This window comes from Salarias fasciatus, chromosome 13, assembly GCF_902148845.1.
Source record: "Salarias fasciatus chromosome 13, fSalaFa1.1, whole genome shotgun sequence".
NCBI lineage: Eukaryota > Metazoa > Chordata > Actinopteri > Blenniiformes > Blenniidae > Salarias > Salarias fasciatus.
Window position 1 is genome coordinate 818,959 of NC_043757.1, and position 24,935 is coordinate 843,893.

At 45.3% G+C, this 24,935-nt stretch overlaps 1 protein-coding gene across 1 annotated transcript; it reads right to left on the bottom strand.

The window, feature by feature from the left end:
* Nucleotides 1-14,663: 14,663 nt before the first annotated feature.
* On the bottom strand, nucleotides 14,664-19,412 carry LOC115399234 (gap junction alpha-5 protein-like). Its single transcript, XM_030106515.1, has 6 exons — nucleotides 19,282-19,412; nucleotides 18,777-18,941; nucleotides 17,980-18,288; nucleotides 17,648-17,713; nucleotides 17,416-17,564; nucleotides 14,664-17,007 (listed from the first exon to the last, which is right to left on the bottom strand). The coding sequence occupies exons 1-6, from the start codon at nucleotides 19,348-19,350 to the stop codon at nucleotides 16,548-16,550; spliced, it is 1,218 nt and encodes a 405-aa protein (XP_029962375.1). The 5' UTR covers nucleotides 19,351-19,412; the 3' UTR covers nucleotides 14,664-16,547.
* Between the last annotated feature and the right edge of the window lie 5,523 nt (nucleotides 19,413-24,935).

Consider the following 24,935-nt stretch of genomic DNA (forward strand, 5'->3'; position numbering starts at 1 on the left):
GGCTGAGGGCGGGGGAGGGGCGGGGCCGAGGAAGGGTCAATAAAACGTCCACAAACACACCGCGGCTCCGCCTGTCAATCCACCGCCTCAGACGCTCCGGAACCAGGACCGGGAGCCGGAACCGGGAAGCCGGCGCCGAGCCGGCAGGTCGGAATCCAGACCAAGGTCACCCAAGGTCACCCAAGGTCACCGGCGGCCTGAAGTGATCAGCTGAAGGTCACTGGGACAAACACAGTGAGACGTTCAGATACAGGAAACTGAAGCACTGCACACCCGGGGTGTCCATCATAAGGTCCCCGGCCCAAAGCTGGCCTTCAGGAAGCTCTAGTCTGCCCAAACCTCCAAGCAGGTGGTTTTAATTTCACCTTCAGTTAGAGTAGAGTAGTAATCTATTACCCCTGCAGTCGTGCGGGTCGGCCTCGTTCCCAACAGACGCCGCCCAGCAGGAAGCTGCGAACACGAAGGATCCGTCGTCAGATCAGCTGGAACAGGACAGTCAGGACGTCTCTCTGGGTCTACGTCATGTCCAACATGTCCACAAAGACTGTTGCATTCTGGGTCTTTTACCAAACTCATGGAGCCCTGGCAGCATGGCTCCGAGGCTAGCGTGATAGCAGGTAGCTAGCTTGATAGCAGGTAGCTAGCATGAGAGCAGGTAGCTAGCTTGATAGCAGGTAGCTAGCTTGATAGCAGGTAGCTAGCCTGCTGTTAGCGTCCGTGGGTGAGCGGCTCTTCCTTTGGCCGGATCGTGGAGTTTGAGGTGGTACTCGGGGGTTTGCTGGTTCAAATCCCAGCCCTGCCCTGCCTCCAGCACGTCCTCGTGAGCCTGGACCACCCCGAGTCTCAGGACCTGATCGTGCTGACCCCGGAGGGCAGGGAGCGGCTGGAGCGGCCGTGCTGAGTCAGCCGCTCGCCGCCCGGCTGGACTCCGGACGCCGCCGTTACACAACCACCCGGGAATCGAACACGCCTTCCAGGAACGGAGGCCGGCCGCGTGCCGGCTCACGTTTCACTGCCACACACACACACACACACACACACTCACACACACACTCACACACACTCACACACACTCACCGCCTGTGTTTAAAGACAAATATCAGGAAATATTCCATATAAAGTTCAGTGTTTGTTTTATATAATTAAGTTTAAATTCTGATTCATGAGCTGAAGGACGATCACTGAGGACGACTGAACCGCACTCTGACACTGATAAACTACTGTCATAACTTTTTATGGTGTGTGTGTGTGTGTGTGTGTGTGTGTGTGTGTGTGTGTGTGTGTGTGTGTGTGTGTGTGTGTGTGTGTGTTATCATCACTGCTGTCGCCAATAAAAGAGTCATAACTGAGAACAGAGACGTGACAGATGAGCCCGTGTCTCTGGAGCTTCAGTGTTCAGAGTGAACACACACACACACACACACACACACACACACACACACACACACACACACACACACACACACACAGCTGCTCGACTCAGAAACATCAAATTTCACTGAAGTCTTTCATTGGTTGTAATAAAAGAAAACATGAGGTCAAGCAGGAGTCTGAACACCAGGGGGGGGGGGGGTCATGACACCTGCGCCTCCTGCTGGTTAGATCACTGTACTGCCTTGCTCTCTGGTCAGAAGCAGGAGTGTCTCAAATACGACCAGGGGGCGGGGCCACATTACTGCAGGGGGCGGGGCCACATTACTCCAGCGGCTCATTGGCTCCCAGTCCTTCAGGATGGATTTTTATGGAGATAAATTTGTTTCTTTATTTTTCAATCGAAAAAAAGTTGCTCCAATCGCAAAACATGTTTTCAATCAGAAAAAACCTCACTTCAATTAAAAAAAAAAAAAAAAAATAAAAACATTTTCAGTCAAAGAAAAAACTTGTTCAAACGCAAAAAAGTATTTGAGACCCCAAAAACTTGCATAAAAACACGTTTTTTCTTTGATAGATTTTTTTTTGGGCTGAAAATACATTTTTTGATTGAAGTTCTATTTTTGGATTTGAGCCACATCATGGGGAGGACATTTGTTTCTTTATTCCTCAATGAAAGCAAAAGCAGCCCCAACCTAAAAAAAAGGTTTTCATTAAAAAAAGTCACTTCAATAATAAAAAAAAAAATCAAAGAAAAAAACGTTTTCCCAATAGAAAAAACATTTGAGACTAAAAAAAAAAAAAAAAAATGCATCCGAACACGTTTTTTCTTTGACTGAAATGTTTTCATGATTCAATTCAGTTTTAATTTGATTGAAAATATATTTTCTGATTGAAGTCCTATTTTTGGATTTGAGCCATAAAATGAGTTGGACGTTTGTTTCTTTATTACTCAATCAAAGATATAACTTCAATCAAAAACAAATTTTCAGTCAAAACAAACAAACAAAATGTTCGGACTGTTTCGACTTTGTTTTGACATTCAAACACCTTTTTTTTCCAGTCGAAGTGAAAAAAGTTTTGAAGCCTGTTTTTTGATTGAATCATTTTGACCCAAACGTCCCGCAGTGGGCGGAGCTTCTCCATTGGTCTAGATCAAGTCCTACAGCGATTCCCATTGATAAAGTAGATTAATTTGCCAACGTTTAAAAGCAATCAATTAAAAATTAGGACTATAATACCTTTAACTTTCCCCAGCAGATGGCATGAAAATTACAATCAAAGGGAATTAAAGTTGGAAAACTAGCATGTATTCGGATGTAGCATCTCCCCAGGGCCCCGCCTAGCTCCGCCCAGCTCCCACCCAATGGGGCGCACCCGCTTACGTGCACGAGCGCCGCTGTTACAGTGCTGACCTGTCCTCAGCGCTTCGCTTCTTCGTTTTTCTTTATTTGCACTACGCCAAGTTATGGCGCACAACGGTAAGTAAACCGCCAAACATTCCGCTCTACTTTAAAAACACGCGATGAATCGCTTCCCATCAGGTCATAAAGATCATTTTAACCAGTATTTAAAAAAACGCATCTAATTCAGATCACCAACCCGAGCTTTAACTATGTACTTAACGCGGTGTCTTGCCAAAGCGATGAGAGCCAGTCTCATTCGTCGTCTCCTCTCCTTTATTTGTGCCATTCTGGCCAGTAAAAGTTTAATTAAAGTGCACAAAAACACAGAAAAGTTGATGGTTGGGTCCATTTCGCCGGTGATGACATTCCCACGGCAGGTGAGTGGTGCGAACATCAAAGACCATAACGTATTAATATAATAATTTCATAATATATTTCATTTATTCTCCAATGATAAGAAAAATGACTAGGAAATGGTAAAATGCAGAATAAGAGCATATTAAAAAAAAAAAATTACATCTCAGCGAGCGGTCATGGCCGCCACAGCTGCCCTGGGGGGGGGGGGCAGACTGACGGAAGCGAGGCTGCCAGTCTGCGCCATCGGCCCCTCCCACCACCAACTCTTACAACTTTCATACCAGGCAAAGTGGGTGAAGTGTCTTGCCCAAGGACACAACGACAGTTTTACGCCTGCGGGAGCGGGGATCGAACCGCCAACCTTCCGGTTATGAGACGACCTGCTCTACCAGCTGAGCTGCTGTCGCCCGTATGTCAGGGCACATTGTGCACATCATTGAATATTTGGAACAAATTCATGGTGGAAAATAATTATTTTGAAAGTTGAAAAAGTCGTTAATGCAACTTTAAATATACATAAGACGAATAAAAACATTAAATTTCATGCAATTTTAATTTTTACTGCAGTGCCCATTTCCTTAATTACTACCCTTTAAAAGTGGCCATGAGGGTCCTCCCCCAAAGCAGCTGTAAAATCAAAGATTAATATTTTTCATCAATTTTGCTCAAATCATTCCATCAACTTCAGTTCTGAAAAAAAATTAATGTAATTATTTATTTACTGCACCTCACAGAGCTCACTGTGAAGTCAACACAAACAGTAGTGACTGTACTGAGTTACAGGCTGCTGTCCACTCAGAACCAGTGTTATACATCTATATGTCTTTGACAGACTGATCATTTCAGTCCCCCAGTGAGCAACAGGTGAGATAAAGAGGTGCTTTTCTGCAGATAACAGGTCATTGACCTTTCTGAGTCTGAGAACATTGTCATGGTTCACAAGTTGAAAAAAACTTTTTCTGGTTACATGTTAAAAATGGTCTCAACTGCAATAAAGCACCTCTTTATCTCAGGTCAGGCAAAGGTCCGTCTGTCCACCTCAGACACAGTCACAGACGAAGCATGGAGCTACAACAGCAGAAATGTGCTTCAGCGTTGAACTATCCATCCCTTCTTCATGCTGTCTGTGTCTTCTATGTCCAGCTGATTCTGAGTGTTGATTGTTGTTCAGAAAGTTGTTGAAACATGGTGGGTAAATGCTCAAAATTACAACAACAGTGATGACTTCAGCATTATTTCAGGGAAAGTGGACAACAGCAATGCTAGAGTATTTCCATTGTTGTTTTTACCATGAAGAATGCCCGCTGTTTCATCCACAGACATACAATGGAAATTTGTTCCATCTCATGGTAAACACTAAAAGTGATTTAAAAAAACACTATAAATAAACCCTGAAATAAGAGAATACCCAATTAAATTTTATAATGACATTGTGATTTCAAAATTGTGGTAAAACAGGACACAATAGAACATTATTGTGCCTTTTACCTGAAAGGGTCATAATTAGAATGTGACAGAAAAAATGTAAATGTTGAAAATTAATTTGAGCAATAATCTTATGCTTATTTCAGCCTGATCTTTGAAAATAAATCCCCAGCCCTTTAACATTTAGAATCTTGTATCTCTGCATGTGTTTGTTCATAAAGAAACACAGACATCATGACATCATGTATTGTAATTTGAAGGTAAAAATAATTCAATGTTAATTTTTTAATAGAAATGGAGTTCACTGATTAATTTAAGTGAACAAAAGTATAAAGAAATTCATCATTTTTTTACAGCAGCTTTGGAAGTGGACATGTATGCTCTGTAGCTACCTCTAAGGGTAGTATGTCTTTGTTCCGGCAATGCAAAAAAAAAGTGTAATAATAGCAATGCAACCAAATCATTATTTTAATAATTGTTTGTACATTTAAGCATAATCTTTGAAAAAACTCTGCAGCCCTCCAACATTTATAATATCAAAAGTGACTTATTTTTTTGTGTATTTTTCTCATTAAACTTTGTATATCGTTCAATGTAGTTGGTATTTAAATACCAAACACAAAAAACATAATTGCACATTTGGTATTGTTGATTAGAAGTGAAGTTGACTGAATGATTTGAGGAAAAAAGTACCAAAAAATGTTAATCTTTTGTGTTTTTATAGCAGCTTGGGCAGAGCTGATGTCCTCAAAGACTAGTAAATTTGTTCTATGTTGTTGACCTCGGACAAAAATCTAACTTTGAATTTTAAGACTTTCCATGAAAGAAACCTTCCTACAAAAAGCCATACAATACTGAGTAACACGGCCAAAACTATTGCCAAAAGTTGAGGAAAAGTATTGTCAGTACGGAGAAAAGGTCCCTGATTACCCAGAACGGTTAAACCTTTAAATCACACAAATGCAATATCAATTCTTTTGGTTAGTTTTCGTTTTTTTCCTGTATGGAAAGACATTTACAGCAACTCATAATGTTATGTTTACTTAACTCATCAGTTATTCCTGAATGATCTCTGCCAAACAGTATAGACAGGACTTAAAGGTTAAATATGTGTTATTTATCTGAATTATTGGGAATTAGAAAAAAATAGACCGTCTGAAATTGTTTAACTTTTGTGTTTTACAATTATAATTACAATAATATTATTGGCACTTACCTCCAGCTGGTTCCTTGGACATTCCAAGAGAAATACGATGAACAAAGTAGGAGCAAATGACAAATGAAAATAAAATATTGCAGGATAACTCCCACAACACGTACAGTTTCTGGAAAGGAAAGGTTTCTCTGATGTGACCCTCTCAGTGTCTTGGCCTCTTGTGTGGAATCAGTCAGCAAAAAGTGAAACTTTGGGGGCTCAATGCCTATTGGTCACTTTCGGCATGTCAAAAAAAAAAAAAAAAAAAAGACGTCACAGCCAGCAAGACGGGGCAACACAAAATTTTGACGGAAAAATACCTTCATTTTACATATATATATATATATATATATATATATATATATATATATATATATATATATATTAGGGCTGTCACGATATCAAATTTTCTCTTCACGATAATCATGACCAAAAAATATCACGATAACGATATTATCACGATATCAGCAAAAAATTAACTAATAATGGTACAAACATTCAGATTCATCTTTAATTTTATTTTTGTTTGTTTTCTCTGTTTTCCCAGATGAATTACAGTCAGAATACCTGTCAAATGAGGTGTTGAAACAATATGAGAACAGTAACTGTACAACTGCATACCAAAAGTGTAGTTACACTCAACTAATTAAAATCTGATAAACTGATTAACAGAGGATCCACAGCAGAGGCTTAATTTACGTCGGGCTGGTGGGTTCTGAAAACCCTCGGACCCTCTTGGGTTGAAATCCTGTCCCACCACCACACTGCTGAGAATTTTTGTTTGTTTGTTTGTTTGTTTGTTTAACTCCGAGGCGGAATGAGCAGCAGCTGCTTCTCTCCAGCAGAGGCGCCGCTACTGGCTCGGGCCCCCAGCTGAAGGGGGCCCCGACATACGGCGGATATCAGCGACACAACTTGAAACCCACTGCATACATTACAATGACACGTCTGGAACCTACCTAATGGGGCCCCACTACTACCCGGATGGGTGCAAAATCTGCTTATAATTACAAGATTAACAAAATCATTTGTGGATAGCAGAGACAAAGCATTTGTATGTAACTGAAGAACGACAAGTCATATGTCTACTGAACAATCACGGGGATATTTTTCTTTTTCTGTTTCCATTCTCTGCTTATGGCAGATTTTTATGAAGCTCGGCATTTCTTGCAAATTGGCGTGTCGTCAAACTTGTCCGCTTCCACTTTTAGGAACCCAAAAAACTCCCACACCACCGACTTCACTTTTTTCGGGTGAGGATAGAGCGTCCTGCTGTCGTTGTCGGCCACCGCCGACGTGTTTAGTTCACTCGTGACGCTCGCTAACTGGGAGCCGCGCTAGCTGGGAGCCGTGCTGCTACCGCTGCTGCTGCTGTGTTTATATGAGAGGGGAGGGGGAGAGGCTGGAGTGCTGCAGGAGGGAGAGAAGCAGGGCGGAAGAACAGGAGCGGATTTTGAAAATACACTTCAACACGTTTCAAGTGGCACTACATTCTCTATGCGATATTATCATGTGCGCATTTTGAACACGATATTGAAATTTCATTTTTTAATATCACGATTATCGTCAATACCGGTTTACCGCGACAGCCCTAATATATATATGTATATATATATATAACTGTAAAAGTGTAAATGGTCACACTGATTTAAATGTCAACCAATGTTCAAATTAACTTTTGACCCCATTCAGTGCTTATCATTCAAAAACCAACCATTGACTTTGTTTGGTTGTTGCTTCATATCTTATTACTTTTCCTAACTTGATGTGTGTAAATGATGAAGCATAAAATCAACCTTGACAATATTTTTCAATGTGCTGAACCAATATTACACTAATTGTTGTTCCTCTTGGTTTAAGCAGACCACAGCCCATTTTAGATTTTAAAAAGTTTACAGTTATTGCTGTGACCTAATATTCCCACACCTGCAGGTGCAGAGTTCAACCTTTTGAACTGAAACATTGCAGGTGGGGAAAAATTACTATTCCAGTGGATTTTTAATGGTTGTCATGGTGTGATCATGCGAGAAAAAATGACTTTATGACTTGTTCCAAAATGTGGAATCCAGTGTAGACTTGCATGTTGATCATACCCAATAAAGTCGTCATTGGAGCTCTTCATAACACCATGGACTGGAAACAAAGTAAAAGTGTACATATATAGACAGTTGTAAAGATCTGGTTGTAGATGACTTGGAAGCCTCCATTGGCTTGCTCATTTTTGAAGGACTTAAGAAATCAAAAGTAAGCCTTTAGAGCACAAAGACTGTTAGAACAATATTTCAAGCCACCATGTCTCTGAAAACATTCAAGTTTTGGAATAAAAATGAGGAGGGGTGAGTGAGACTACAGAGATGAACCACAAATATGTTGCTAAAAAGGAAGATTGATAATAAGGAAACAAATATTTCAAATTTCAACAAAATATATCAGATTGACCCCGGATTGACTCCATTGTTAAAAAAATAACTAATGTTGTAGGATAATAGGAGGGTTAACAGTACACCAAATGATAGTAGCAAATCATTCTCCAAATTGACCTTGTCTCGAATGGGCACCCCACACCATATGGGTGTTTTTTTTTCTGTAGATAGTTGACAAAAATGCATAATTTTTTCTCACTCAGCTAAAAGGAACACTTTTTTTGTATGGATGGATCATAATTTAAAAATTTTGACAGCAGGAGGAATAGAGGAATATGGGGCAACACTGGGAATCCACATTAGTTTTTAATTGAAGGACATCAGCATACTTCATGCCCGTAAATGCTTTAGTTTGTTTCCCTTTTAATTGGGGAAAGGTTGAGTCCTCTTTTCCTTTCCACCAACTTAACACTAAATTTAGCATAAATCTCATCCATAAATGTGCAAAGGCACATAATGGGCCTACCAACAAGCAGGGGCAGGTCCTGACTTTTCACACTGGGGTGCCCTAACCAGGGTAAAGACTTATGCAGATGGAATGTAGTAATATGAACCCATACGCCAAAAAATAGCATTAATTGCAGAAATTGTGTGTATTTATTAAAAATACTGAATAAACATGCTACAACGTTGACAGAATGTAAAATAAACACAGCAATAAAGTAATGATAGAAATGATCTGAAAGAAGGATTTGGTAAAACATTTAAAACAAATATTTGACTGGACATGCTGCAGTGCAATAACCGTCTTGATAAGCTTTATTCAGTATTCCTTTGGATTTGAAAATGTTATGCTCAGAAGTTGTCCATCAATTGAGAGTTTTTTCAGAACTGCCTTTTATGTTCCTTTATGACAAGTTTTACATAAAAACATAACTTTAAATTATAATAACAATAAGTACTTCAAAAAAAAAATTTAAATCAACAAAGACTACAGGACTGTGTGTACTCTCAAGTTTGGGAATATTTTTTGCCTTTCATCCAAGGAATTGTTTGCTCAGGTAAGCATGTATGTAAATACTGTGGAACAGACAACAACAGCTAATGAGTTGAAACCAATGAGTGGATCGCAAACCCATGATAGAACATTTCATCTACCAAGACTCACAATCCTCCTGATAGATACACTGTGGGACTTTACACAAATGATGTCAAAGTTAAAAGCCTGGTCAGTGACAAAGCTACACTGATGATTCTTTTTTTTTTTTTTTTTTTTTCCCTTGTCCTGTTCGGCAGCTGGGGCGTGCAATATTGTCTGATTGTAGCCTTTTACTGTCCAAACAGATTTTAATGTCAGCAGCAGGACGACACTGAATCTCCTCCTGCTGCTGCCTTTATTTAAAGGTGGCATCCAGCATGGCTGAGGACAGGACCGGGACGGAGACGCTCAGAGAGCGAGAGACAGAAAGAGAGAGAGATAAAGAGAGGGAGAAGAGAAGGGGGGGGGGCACTACCTATGTACAAATTCACAATACAAAACAGTGTTGTCGACGCACCACATGCAACCAAGAACAATCCCAACAATCCCAAACCCCAATCTAGACTCGAGACAACACCAAAACAGAGCCGACAACAACACAAAAACTGACAGAACCATACATATATATATATATATATATATACATATATATATATATATATATATACATACAATTTTTTTTATTTTTTTTTTTTTCCCCTGACGAACCACAGTAGTGAACAGACCAGGCCACAAACATAAAAGGAGGTGTAGGGAAGGAAGGAAATGCAAGGACACCACAAACCCTTTTTTTTTTTTTTTTTTTTTTTTTTTGAGAATATAGCTAGTCGTAACTAGTAGTAAACTCGGGGCGTGCATCAAGAGAGGTCTACCACAGATCACCTTTAGTCTAACCACCACAAGAAGACAAGGTAACCCAGTATGTGAAGAGTGATTAAAGATCAGTGTGATCATGTGAATATGATGCTGATGGTGATGGTGATAGTGATCATGCATATATGACCTCTGACCCCCGAGAAGGCCAGAAGCAGGCCAGAGAGGCCCTCAGAGCCCAGACAGCCGGCGGTCATACATTGTTACTAAGTAGTTACTATTAAAATTTTAGGACCTTGTAGCTCATTGGTCATCATAAAACTATTAACATGAAAATACACAGAAAAGAATGTAATTATGTAGATCAGATGATCATAGTTGTAATGAATAGTAAAAATAAATATCTATAGTCCATTTGTGGTGTCAGGGTCAGTGACTGAAGGGTCAGAGGCTCAGTCCTCGCCTGGGTCGTACAGTCTGATGCCTGTGGGATGAAGGACCTGCTATGGCTTTCAGTCCTTAACCGCAGACAGTTGAATGGCCCACTGCAGCTGCTCCTCTGCTTGTTCAGGGTGGTGTGAAGTACTGGGTTGTTCTTGTCCATGATGGCCAAAAACTAGCTTGGCATTGTCTTCTCAGAAGGCAAAAATAGACAAACCAGTGGTTGAGCCAAGAACAGAAAAGACAGATGGACTTTATAAAAGTGATTTGGTGCCTCTGGGTCACATGACCAAAAAGCTATTGACGATCAAATTATTGAAAAATTAATAAAAAATCGATGAAGAAAGAAATAGACAAACCAGTGCTTGAGCCACGGACAGCAATAAGAGATTAACTTTATAAAAGTGATTTGGTGCCTCCAGGTCACATAACCAAAAAGTTATTGATGATCAAGTTATTTAAAAAATAGTCTTACATTGAAAAATGCACAAATCAAAAAACAACAGTGTTTGAGCCAAGTACAGTAATTTCATACTGACAATATACTATCTTTTATATGATTATTCCTCACAGGATAAAAAGCTCTTGATGATGTGACGGTGTAGTTGTCTTCTGCGAAAACAGATATCGAACTTTGGCGACGGTCCCTAAACCGCGTCTTCAGCGGTCGGTCGGTGGGGAACCTTCCGCTTTATGAGCACCCGTTCCCAGGCTGGGAGCGCCAAACAGTCGTTTTCTGGGAGTTGAATGTCCGTCGAATATCCAACGTGAAACCAAGTTCACCCCGGTAGCAGCAGCTGTGCGTCTTTGCGCTCTGTTAAAACAGCTCCTCTCCGTGGCAGGATGGACTCAGCGGAGTTATTGAAAGTTAAAAATCCTTCATTAATCCCACAAGAGGGGATATTACTAGATATTCTGTAAGGGCATTATTGTTTTTTCTATTCTTTCACTTTTTAATCTGCACTGATTATGTGCTGCTTCTGCTTTACGGCGTGTTTGAGATGTGGTTCTTAATTGTTTTCAGCTCCGCCAGGTTTTTTTCTGCACTACACCGTAAATCCACACTGAGTCAAACTTGCTCCACGATGTCAGACCTGTCCCGAGATGTCGAGAGAACGAGGTATCCTAGTTGTGCGTCCGGACGCAATCGGTCGCAGTAGCATCTCTTTTCTTTTGCATTTTCAAGTGTTGTCATAGTTGTTTTGATTTCTCTACCCCTTCAAAATGGCGCCGTCGTCCCATAATGCATTGCGCGGTGACGTCGGTTCCAAAGCTCAATTGTCACATAATGTGTTGTGGTAAATGTGTCCGACATCAGTAAAGCATTAGAGGAACAGTGACTGCAGGTCCACAGTCCCGGTCACCGGTGCACGCTGCAGACCAGCAGCTCATGGAGCAGAACACGGACAGATCCGGCACCCAGCCATTCCCGAAGCGTCCGTGAGCTTCCAGAGATTTATAATGTCGGAACTGCTCACACGGGCAGGCGCTGACACCGTGAGCCAAGTAGTTTGTGGATCCAGCGCCGCAGTCGGAGGCAGCAATGCGGCGTCGGAGCTCCAGTGGACCCCGAAATAGAAACGGACTTCCCCGAATCCCCACACACACCAGCAGCTAGCTTCCAGCTTCTGGCTTCTTCTGGAGAGATTCTCATTGGCGTGGACACCTGTCACTCAAACATGCCCGACCAATGGAGAAGCTCCGCCCACTGCGGGACGTTTGGGTCAAAATGATTCAATCAAAAAACAGGCTTCAAAACTTTTTTCACTTCGACTGGAAAAAAGGTGTTTGAATGTCAAAACAAAGTCGAAACAGTCCGAACATTTTGTTTGTTTGTTTTGATTGAAAATTTGTTTTTGATTGAAGTTATATCTTTGATTGAGTAATAAAGAAACAAACGTCCGACTCATTTTATGGCTCAAATCCAAAAATAGGACTTCAATCAGAAAATATATTTTCAATCAAATTAAAACTGAATTCAATCATGAAAACATTTCAGTCAAAGAAAAAACGTGTTCGGATGCATTTTTTTTTTAGTCTCAAATATTTTTTCTATTGGGAAAACGTTTTTTTCTTTGATTGATTTTTTTTATTATTATTGAAGTGACTTTTTTTTATTGAAAACATCTTTTGAGGTTGGGGCTGCTTTTGCTTTCATTGAGGAATAAAGAAACAAATGTCCTCCCCATGATGTGGCTCAAATCCAAAAATAGGACTTCAATCAAAAAATGTATTTTCAACCCAAAAAAAAATTCTATCAAAGAAAAAAATGTGTTTTTATGCAAGTTTTTGGGGTCTCAAATATTTATATATATTTTGCGTTTGAACAAGTTTTTTCTATGATTGAAAACGTTTTTTTTTTTTAATTGAAGTTTTTTCTGATTGAAAACATGTTTTGCGATTGGAGCAACTTTTTTTTTCGATTGAAAAATAAAGAAACAAATCTGCTCTCTGCACAACTCAACCACTTCCTGAACTTCAGGAGGCTCCTTGTTTCCTGTCTTTCGTGATAGGATGAGCTGATGAATGCAGGCGTGTCTGAAGTTGTTCCAGCGGTCAGACACTCCTGCAGTAATCCGCTCGTCCCGTCATGAAGGCAGGAAACAGGAGCCTCCTGCAGTTCAGGAAGCGGTTGAGTCGTGCAGAGAGTCCATTTACCTCCATAGATTTTAAGGGTCTCTCATTGGTCTTTAAATGTCTGAACGTCGTCGCTGCTTCTTCTTCTTCTTCAGCTGATCTGTTTTCACCATCTGGGCCCTCGGGGCCCAGAGGTGCTCTGGCAGCGGCCTGCTGTGCGTCCCAAAAGCCAGAACCCAGACCCCCGCTGAGGCGGTCTTCAGCCACCACGGCCCAGCCTGTGGAACAGTGGAGAACCTCCGGACCGCAGAGACGGTCCAGGTTTTTAAAGGAAGGTTAAAGACGCACCTTTTCTTCAGGCTTTTAAAGCTGCACTACCTGATTCTCTGGATTGGAACTGTAAACCACGCCCCCTTCTTCGAGCCACTCTCACACAGCCCCTCCCCCTCCCTCTCCGGCCCCTCCTCCGTGTGCGTGCACGAGATTGTGCACACCTACATGCACGCGGCTGCTTCCTGTTCAGAAGACGACACATGCTGGACTTCTTCCACTAATGTTGCGAGCATGAATGGCTTCCTCCCAGGTGCGCGTCCTCAGTTCGGCAGCCACGTCGCTCGAAGCAGCCTCGGCTCGCGCTGCACTCTTTGTAGAGGAAGCTGGGGCCTCGCTTTGCCTGTGCTAAGCCCGCCCCTCCTCACCTCGAAATGTGATTGGTGGATCAGGACTGGACTAAGACAAGGCGACTTCGTCTTCCGGGTTTGGCCAGGGTAAAATGCTTATTTATAAGGCTGAGAGAGCTCTCCGATGACAGGTTTTTTTTGTTTCTTTTTTTGACGATGACAGTTTTTGAACTAAATGACTACTATTACTCACACTGTATGACAGTGAAGCCAAATTTACTCTAAAACAAGGAAAAAACTCGATTACCACAGCTTAGACTGGCTGGAGGACGGGGGGCAGTTCCTCTGCTCCGTGGCAGGGGGCGCTCCGGAGTCCACAGACCCTCATTCCAGCTGCAGAGGAAGAAACAGCTCAACCCAACATGAGAGTCCAGAGGACGGGAGGAGCAGAAGGTCCAGAACTTCACATCTTCAGTCCGAGAGGAAACAGTTCAACGATCTGAACCTGATCTCCTTCCATCAAAGGTCAGAACATGGAAACGTTCTAGAAGGAGGCTCGTTCTGCAGAGATACCGGTTCTCCTGGAAGAACCAGACACATCACCACACGGTCCTTCACCGTTTGAACCTTAGCTTGGCTTGACTTAGCTTAGCATCAGTGGTGCTTCCTCTGTCCTCCTGCTGCTCACTGTTCCAGATGTTCTGTTCCAGATGTTAAATGTTTGGAACATCTCTGCTGTTATTTTAACCTTTCAGGCTGGATGAAGTGCTGTAGTTTCCCACCTTTTAGGGTTACCTGAATGCACCTTTAGGTGAGTTAGCAGGTGATTGGCTGGATGGGAAAGGGGGGCGGAGCTAGGAAATGGAGATTTTTTTTTCATGAACGGAGACTGTAACATTTATATCCAATAACATCCTGCTCTGTCCTGTAAACGTAAAACTGACCAAAGTTATATTTTGAAAATTCTATCATAAAAAATGTCTGAATGACAAAATTCCACTTCAGTCCTGTTTCCCACGATGGAAGTCAAACCTGCGTCTGTTATGGTGAAGAAAACAAGTTTTATTTCAAGGCAGAGCTTCAACATATCGGTGTTTACCGAGATAAATGAGAAAGTCAAAACTGTAATATGATATATACGATGAGCTGCAGTTATAAGTTTGACCACCAGAGGACAATGTTTCCCACAAAATTGCAAAGATCTGAGTTGAACTGTGAAGTCTGTCGGTCACATTTACTTATATTTACTTCATTTTTAACTTTATTTTCAGGTCTGTCTGAAAAACTTTCTAAATGAAATGAAAAGTAGGGAGAGAAAAGAGGCAAAACATAAAATAAAGAGGGAATGAAAAATGAGTAGGAACAGATTCCTGTGATCTCGTGGGTCTGAGCCCCGTGTGAACGTTCTGAAGGAGTAAACAGGAGCAAACAGGAGCAAACAGGAGTAAACAGGAGTGAACGAGGCCGCCACAGAAGGAGAGAGAGGAAACAGATAGCTGGTCGCTGCTGCAGTTCCCAGACATTCCTCGCTCTCAGACAACCCTCTCCCATCAGCCCCGGCTCCCACGGTGGACTCTGGCCATGGGAACCGGGACGGGTTCTCATCCTGACCCCTGACGGCCCCTCCGTCGGCATTTCCCACCAACCCGTCTGGACGTCCATCTGCTCAGCTCCTCAGACGCTCTCCAGTCAAAATCCAAGTTTCAATCCGTCGATTCCAGACCGTCCATTACAGAGATCATTCCAGATCATTCCACAGCCTGAGAGCCTCAACAGAACTGCTCCGTCACCACATCAGAGGACCAGACCTGAACCAGGGTCCTCGTGTGAGCAGGTCAAAGGCTGAGAGGAGGAAGATGCTCTATAGTCTGATGTTAGGGGAGGAAGATGCTCTATGACTTGAGTCAGATTAACAAGCTATTTTTCTCGCTCTTAAATTTTCATCCTGCTGTTTTTTCAACAAGCTTTAGGTTTCAAAAAGGAGCTGGTTGTGTTTGACACTGGAATAATAAATACTGAACTCAGCTGATGTGGCTGCTGTCTGGGAAAAGTGGCGTCTTTCTTCTGTTCATGATCAGATCAGACTGGAGACAGGAAGTGAGCAGAACCTTTCAGGTCTCTGTTCTGAAAGAAGCCAAAGTGAGTCAAGGATCCTGTCTCCAGCAGCCTGACAGAATGGAGGACGTCCGGAACGTTCTCCGCCGTTCTCCGCTGTTCCTCCTGCTTCATGGTCTTTGAGGAGGAACAGATGCCGCCGCCTTGCTGAGAGAACCACACAGACTGAAGAGAACCAGGTTGGTCTAACATCCGGTCTGAATATGGATCAGGGAGCACTTCTGCTTTCTGCTGACTTGCTCCAGCGTCATGTGACTTCAGCATCATGTGACCTCAGTGTCATGTGACTTCAGCGTCATGTGACCTCAGCGTCATGTGACTTCAGTGTTATGTGACTTCAGCGTCATGTGACTTCAGCGTCATGTGACCTCAGCGTCATGTGACTTCAGTGTTATGTGACTTCAGCGTCATGTGACCTCAGTGTCATGTGACTTCAGCGTCATGTGACTCTTGTGCAGCTGTTCAGGTCAGAGCAGCTGTCAATCAAACTCTGGTGGTTCTTTCCTTTAAATGACATTTTGAACCTTCAAAATAAGAGCTCCAGCAGTTGACTCAGTCCTGGCAGTTTTGTTTCAGAGGACTCTGGTTTGTTCGTCTTTATCTGACGCTCCGTCTTGACCCCCTGGTTCGTCCTGGTCCGGGTTCTGATCGGCATTAATGTTCCTCCTCCTTCATCTGGAGTCTTTCTTGGTTTGACAGCATTTAGCAGAACCATCAACACGGTGAGTTACTAGTTACTAGTTACTGGTGAGCTTCAGTGTTCTGACAAACCGACCGACCCGGGTCTGAGAGTCCTGCAGCTCCAGACGGACGCCGGTCCGGAGTCTAGACCGACAGGTCGTCGGCTCGGGTCCGGCTGCTCGTCCCGCTGGTTCTGCTGAACCTCCGCTTGTCCCTGGGCAGCCCGTCCGGTCCCCCGTTCTGGACCTGGGGACAGACCTGAGGACTCCTCTCAGTGCCGAAGCAGGCGGCCCCGGTCCTCAGGAAGCCCCCGTCCCGGAGGGGGGCGTCGCCCGCCTTCTGCCACCCGCTGGAGTAGCAGCTCATCTGCAGGAAGTTCACCTCCTCTGCCAGCTTGCTCTTCTCCGCCGCCATGTTCTCCGAGTTCTGCTGGCTGGCCAGGCGGTGGTGGGGGAACGGCAGGGCCAGGAAGTGGGAGGAGTCGCTCACGCACTGGCTGAAGTCCGGCGGCGGGGTGGACGGCGGCGGCGGCGGGGACAGGGACAGCTGGCGGGACAGCGGCGCCCGGGCTGGAGCGACCGCCTTCGCCGAGAAGAAGAACCTCCTGAAACACATGAAGAGAACCGGGTCAATGGCCTCATGTCCCGTCCGGCTCCAGGACTTCTGAGGCGTGGAACCTGAGTCAGTCCAGGCTGGAAAGAGCCGCAGGACTGCAGAACGTTCTCCGAACGGTGGAGGAAGCAGAATTTTTCTTCTCAGTGAAGTCATTCCTCCAGAAACAGAACCTCCGCCGGAGAACGTTCTCCTCCGAGTTCATCCGGCTCAGAAGGGAGAACGCAACGAGGGGATCCCAGAAGATCCAGCAGTGCGGGATCTCCTGGATCACTGACCCTGAAGGTCAGCTGGTCCAGATCCAGAAGGACCTGAAGGTCAGCTAGCTAGCTAGCGTTGATGTTTCCACCTGGGAGGTGGAGTGAAGGGGCGGGGCAGTGTAAAGGGGCGGGGCTCCTACCTGCAGCAGTGCTTCCAGGCCAGGTGGTGCAGCTCCAGCACGCTGAGCACCAGGGACACGGCGGACACCGCCAGCATGAAGACGATGAAGACGTTCTTCTCCGTGGGCCTGGAGACGTAGCAGTTGACGGGGTGGGGACAGGGCCAGGCCTGGGAGACGGAGGAGACGCTGCTGAGGCGGAGGAGCGGCGCTGCTCGGCGTCTCCGCCTCTCCACGCCAGCAGAGCCCTTACCTTGCAGACGTACAGCGGGTGGAGGAAGATGCCGTACAGGAAGTACTGGAGACACAGGAACACCACCTGGATGGAGGACAGGCTCCGTCAGGCTGTGTCTGAATGACTGTTTTATTTAAATCATCTCTGTTTAATGATCGCTCAGAAATGGTTTCTTCCTGGATGAAGCCTCCAGGTCTTCAGTCGGTCCGGCTCAGGGTCCGGTCGCCGTGACGATGAAAGATCCGCCGGTTTGAGTCACTCAGAGAGACGGAGGCTGAGGGACAGGATCCACTCAGCGTTTACATAACTCTCTGCTGAGGGAAAACAGGCGTTGCCGTGGCGACGGGTACCTCCATGATGCTGCGGATGAGGATGCTGAGGATGTAGGTCTGCAGCAGCGCCCCCCTCAGGCGGACTCGGCCGGCAGACGGACCGTCGCTCTTCTCCTTCCCGTCGTCGCCGTCCTCCTTCCTCGCCTGCTTCTCTCCTCCGCCCCCTCCCCCTCCCTCCCCTCCCCCGGGGTCCTCCTCTCCCCCCCCTCCACCCTCCCCCTCCCCCCCCTCCTCTCGGCTCCGCCTCTTCTCCTCCTGGCGCACTGTGTGCATGGCGTGGCCCATGTAGATCAGGCTGGGCGTCGACACGAAGACGATCTGCAGCACCTGGCAGGAGGACACACACACACACACACACACACACACACACACACACACACACACACACACACACACACACACACACACTTTAACCTGGAGTTCAGACCTTTTAACTTTTTTCACACAAATTAAAAGTTTCACTTCGGGAACCATTTTTTCAAAAAGTTGTGTTTTCAGTGCATCTGAGCAGGTTGTCATGGAAACAGTTACTACTTTAGCGTTGTGTCTTGAACGGAGCCTGATTGGTCGCATGAGGAAAATACAGAAACACTGTGGATGTTTTGAAAAGTTTCAGATGTGGAGGATTTGGAAAGGTGGACCTGAGTGTCAGCGAAAGTGTGTTGGAGCGACGTCTGGAGTTTAGAGCTACGTCTGGAGTTTAGAGCTACGTCTGGAGTTTAGAGCTACGTCTGGAGTTTAGAGCTACGTCTGGAGTTTAGAGCGAGGTTTCCAGTGCGCCTGTCGTTGTGCGGCAGAAGCCGTCCAGTTCTTACCCAGTACCGTATGTGCGCGATGGGGAACGCTCGGTCGTAGCACACGTTCTCGCAGCCCGGCTGCTCGGTGTCGCAGTTGAAGTCTTCCTGCTCGTCTCCCCAGGACGACTCGGCCGCCGTTCCCAGCACCAGGATCCGGAAGATGAAGAGGATGGTCAGCCACACCTGAGCCGCAGAGACAGGGGGAGGAGTCAGCCGGGGGCGTGTCTCACAGGCCAGGTGTGCAGAAGCTCCGCCTCTCCTGCCTGCTGCTTATAGTCAGTTCTATTGTTGAAGACCCACAGTAGAATTCAGATGGAGACAGATATCGAAAAATAGGAAACACAGAACAAATCCATCACCCGGAATAACCTGAAAATCCAGAATATATTATATGAGAGAGATTTCTTCTCCTCCATCAGCAGCGTCAGCAGTCAGACCTGGAGCCTCACAGTGTGTGTGTGTGTGTGTGTGTGTGTGTGTGTGTGTGTGTGTGTGTGTGTGTGTGTGTGTGTGTGTGTGTCACCTTGCCCACGGAGGTGGAGTGCTCCTGCACTTCCTCCAGGAAGTTTCCCAGCAGGCTCCAGTCCGCCATGACTGCTTCCTGGTTGCTTGTCTCAGCCCGTCCTCGCTGCCACGACCCGGTTTGTGTCTGAAAGACAGATCCCCTCTGTCCTTTAGTCCTCCTCGTCCTCTGGCCTGGAGCAGAAGGATAAACTGAGTAAAACCTACTAAATTTTTTGCATTTCTTCACATTGCAGGTGGTTTAAAATGATTGAATGCGATATTTACAAAACTAATGAGTAGAATATATGAAATAAATAATGAAAAGAAAAATAGCAATAATGTAATTATTTGTAATGAACATTAAAAATACAAATTTAAAACATTTAAAAGTAGTGTTTTCAATTTGGTAATAAAACTTACTGCAGAAACAAAAAAAAAAAAAACTATTGAAACCAGCTTTGTGTGTGTGTGTGTGTGCGTGTGTGTGTGTGTGTGTATTATGCCAAGATGTAATCATGTTTTAAGGAAGGTAAACTAACTACTCGTCTGTATCTTATTTTTTTTTAATATTCTAAAACTCTAAAAATGGCCTCTTCCTTTCCTCCGTGTAGAAACGTGTTGAACAGAAACAGGAACGTTTTCACTATTATTCATTTACAGAGAATCTCTGCAGTTCATTTCCACATTAAGGGCCAATCCCAATCCCCCCCCCCCCCCCCCCCACGATATGCGCGTTCACGAGGCTTCAGGGCTTTCCCAATTCTACTTTTTGAATAGGGGGAGGGGAGGGGGAGGGCTGTTTCACCCCTCTCAGAGCAGTCTGCATCCATGCTCCCTATTCTCTATAGGGGTAGGCGGAGTTTCGCATTGGCCAGAAAAAAAAACAACATGGCGCCCACCGAGGAGTCGCACAAATGTAAGCTTGCTTTCTGTATGCTATTTGAAAAGCTATAAAAAGTGTATTTGCTTCACTGAATTCATAGATACACCAGCGTGACAGTGTCCCAGTCATGGATTAACGTTTTAGCGCTGCGTCGCACCGTTTCCCATCGTAAATTTGTAACGTCTGAAGAGCACTAATCTCTGTGTTAACGTCATCTTTTGTCATGTTTTTAACGTGATGTTTGACCCAGGGACCCCGATGAAACCCGACCTCTGATGAGGGCCGAGGGGGATCCCAATTCATAGTGCTGCAAAGACAGCCCCAGAACTCAGCCCTGTTCTAAAAGGGGAAGGAGAATGACAGGGGTGGGGCCAAGGGCAGAGGGGGAGGGGGAAGGGGGAGAGTTGGGATTGGCCCTAAACCACGGTTCTCTACCTTCTGCTCTGGTTCTGCGACGTTCCACAACCTTCAGAAGATGTTCCAGCAGAACCTGAAGAAGAAAAGAAAAGAAAAGGCCGAATCAGAAGCTTCGACAGACAGAGTGAGGAAGAGACGAGGACAGACGAGACGAGGACAGAACAGATGGACTGAGCTGATCGTTCTAATCAGAATAATAGTAAACCAGTGGGGAGAACATGCAGACTCCACACAGCTGGTCCTGAATCTGTAGCAGGACACGTTTAGTCTCTGCTGTGTGTCTCTGGTCTCCGGATGTCCTCGTCCCCCCCAGTCTGAGGCCCTGTCCACATGGAGCCACAACGGCCATATTTTACAAAATGAATTGCATAAAGACGGAGTCAGCAAAAAAACAAACAACTGAAGACGCATGTAAACGCTGTAATACATAACCACGCCCACTGGCGGCGCTGCAGTGCAGTAATAGTTGGGTAGTGCATGCATATAAAAACGTGTTGTATTCAGAATTTCAGTTACCTAAACAGGACTTCTGGAGGTATCTGCAGTTACGGCATTTATTAGTGAAGGTATTTGGCTCTGCCAATTCTGCGCCTTTGAACTGTGACACTATAGAGGATTTGAAAAAGGCATTCAGTCGGAGGCATGAAGTATCAGTATATTATAAAATGTTTTTGGCAACTCATGAACATAATAACTTGTCTCTAAAAAGAGCATGGGACACAGACTTGAACCTTAATTTTAAAAAAGAGGAGTGGAATATGATTCTTAAAAATGTAAGGAGTATGTCAAGGGAGTTAAGAACAAGACTGGTTCAATTTAAGATCATACATAGAACATACTGGACGCCCTATAGATTGTATAGAGTGGGACTGGCTGATACTCCGTCTTGTTGGAAATGTCAGAAGGATTGTGGAACACTTCTTCATGTACTATGGGCGTGCCCAAACATCCAAGAATATTGGTTATCAATTCATAAATTTGTGGAGAAAATTATTGATCAAAATATACCCTTCTGTAGCAGGCTTTACATTCTTGGGGACCCCTCAATGTTGAGACACTTGCCTTCCTCTCTCTCGCAGTGGGTCCAAACAGCAATTATGATGGGGAGGAAGTTGCTTGTGAGGGAGTGGAAGGGCCCGTCGGCTCCTTCGGTCACTCTTTGGCAGAGTTCCTTAGGTCAACTCGCTGCTTTTGAGAGATTATCATTTAGACTGCTGAACAGGGTAGATGATTATAACAAAAAATGGTCCAAATACTTTCTGTACACAGGTTCCTTGGCATCTCCAGCTCATGGAAAAATGTAATGGTTGAAATTGTTGTACGGCTGTGATTGACTGTGCTGTTCTGGAATCTGGATTCATGGCATCTTTAGTTTGCTTCACCTTTTTGTACTACTTTCTTGTATATTTTTACTTTCATTTATTTTATTTTCCCCTTTTTTTTATGTTTATGGGGTTATGTTCTTATATATCTGGTTGTTTCCATGTGAAATCATTACTGTAGAACGAATATGTCAGAACTGATGGGAATGTTTTTGTTGGTTTGTAAAATCAATAAAGTTCAAATCGTAAAAAAAAAAAAAAAACGCGTTGTATTCACGTTGTATTGCAAACAAACGCAAAGACGGCCTCTGGAGCGAAAGTTAAGGAAAGTTTGGTGTGGACGGACGACGAGGTACAATTACTATTTAGCACAGATATTTAAACGACGATCTGAAGCGCCGTTGTTGTTGTGGTTCTGTCGGACTTCAGCGCTGCGTCCAGTAGTAGAGGCGGGGCGATGACGCAATCGTCACAGCGGAGACGTCTCAGGCGCGTCTTCAGAGGTTTCCACTCTGGGACCCGGCTTCAGACTTTGTGGTTTTCAGAGCCCTGAGACGCCGTGTGGACAGGGCCTTAGAGGAGGGTCTTCTGAGTTCCTCTGACAGGTTCTGTGTGTCCTCTGATCCCGTCCCATCACAGCTCCTGCATTTCACTGTTCTTTTGTCTCAGCGCGTCCTCTGTCTGTCTTTCAGTCCTCCCTGTCCTTCCTGTCCTCCCTGGAATCCTGACAGAAGGAACCGGACGGCTCCACGTGTCCTCAGCTCGTCTTCTGGGCTGCAGAGGATCATCGTCAACCAGAGGTACACGAGCTGGTCTGTCCCCCTCTGACTGTCCCCAGCCGGTCTGTCCCCCTCTGACTGTCCCCAGCCGGTCTGTCCCCCTCTGATTGTCCCCAGCCAATCTGTCCCCAGCCAGTCTGTGCCCAGCCGGTCTGTCCTCAGCCGGTCTGTGCTCAGCCAGTCTGTCCCCAGCTGGTCTGTCCCCCTCTGTCTGTCCCCAGCCAGTCTGTCCCCAGCTGGTCTGTCCCCCTCTGTCTGTCCCCAGCCAGTCTGTCCCCAGCCGGTCTGTCCTCAGCCGGTCTGTCCCCAGCCAGTCTGTCCCCAGCTGGTCTGTCCCCCTCTGTCTGTCCCCAGCCAGTCTGTCCCCAGCTGGTCTGTCCCCCTCTGTCTGTCCCCAGCCAGTCTGTCCCCAGCTGGTCTGTCCCCCTCTGTCTGTCCCCAGCCAGTCTGTCCCCAGCTGGTCTGTCCCCCTCTGTCTGTCCCCAGCCAGTCTGTCCCCAGCTGGTCTGTCCCCCTCTGTCTGTCCCCAGCCAGTCTGTCCTCAGCCGGTCTGTCCCCAGCCAGTCTGTCCCCAGCTGGTCTGTCCCCCTCTGTCTGTCCCCAGCCAGTCTGTCCCCAGCTGGTCTGTCCCCCTCTGTCTGTCCCCAGCCAGTCTGTCCTCAGCTGGTCTGTCCCCAGCCAGTCTGTGCCCAGCCAGTTTGTCCCCAGCCAGTCTGTCCTCAGCTGGTCTGTCCCCAGCCAGTTTGTCCCCAGCCGGTCTGTCCTCAGCCGGTCTGAGTTCCTCGTCGTTCTGTTCCAGGTTCTCTCCTCTGCAGTTCTTCTCTTTCTTCACATCAGCAAAAATAAATCAACTGATTAATGAGTTGTTTCCAGCCTGTGTGTGTGTGTGTGTGTGTGTGTGTGTGTGTGTGTGTGTGTGTGTGTGTGTCCATCTATTATCTTGACCCCTGTGACCTCCGTCGTGTCTCCACCCGTTAATAAAGACGTCTGTGTCTCAGTTTAGCTTCAGTCTCAGTTCCCACAGTCCTGCTGCTCCGTCCCCGGGGAAGGAAGAGGCTGGAAACACTGCTGACACACACACACACACACACACACACACACACACACACACACTGGAGGCAGTGTGTTCCCCTTGACGTCAGGCCTCGGTTCACGGTGGATGCTGATTGGCTGATTCCGCCCTCACCACTCAGTCTGGTTCAGGGTGTTTTTAATCCAGAATTGGTTTATTCTGAATTAAAGTGGACCTATTATGCTATTTTTCAGTCATGTCATATCGGTCACAGACACCTAAAAACAGAGTATATACGTTTGTTTGCCCCAAATTCGTCCTCTGTTCGGAGTGTGAGGGTCTAAAAAGTGGCTCTGAGGAGCCTTCTTCAGAACAGCCTGTTTTTGACAGCCTATTTTCCGTGATGAACTTGAACGCATCTGGCCACGCCCACCTCATAATTTTACCGTCGTTAAGAAAGCACCTTACAGGAAGTTACTCCGGACATTTCAAAATAAAACACAATGCACGACCTCACGGACGTAAACCTTTTCCTATATGTTGTTATTCCGCCGCCTCGGGAGGAGAGAATCAGCTGAACAGGGTCCAGACAGCAGCGAACGTGGAAAATACCGTTTTTATATAGAATGAACCAAACAACAGGAACTACTGGATAAAGAAAAGCTCTCATTTGAGATCAAAACATAAACCATGGACTCATCCTTGCTGGAAGTTTATAAATTACTAGTGCTGTCAATTTTAATCGCGATTAATCCATTGAGGTCAAAGCCAATGGGGTCAAAGAAAAGAACTAGAGGATAACAGTGTTTTTTCCTGAGATTGGGACTGCTTTATGAGGATTAGATTCTTCATTGCAATTAATCTCAACTTTAAAAAAGTTAATTGTTGACAGTTCTCCATGAATTAATCACGATTAATTGCGTTCAACTGACAGGACTATAAATTACAGATCGATGTGGCTGGACGAGCAGAGCGACCTTACAGAAGGGAAATGAGGTGTGTTTTTTATTTTCTGTTTATATCATGTGTTGTTGGTGTGACATCGAGAGCAGAGAGCCTCTCAGAGGAGCAGCCCTCTTCATCCGGACGGCGCTGCCGGTGTGTGTTGACTTTGCGCCCGGGCGCAGTGCGCCTCCGCTGGGCTCCGGAGCTTCGCAGCGTCCCGGCGAGGAGAGGAGCGGCCCGGCGGCCGCCCGCGAGCCGTGCGTCTCCGCCGGCTTCGGGACCAGCTTCCGTGGAGCAGCTCCAGGCCGTTTACCC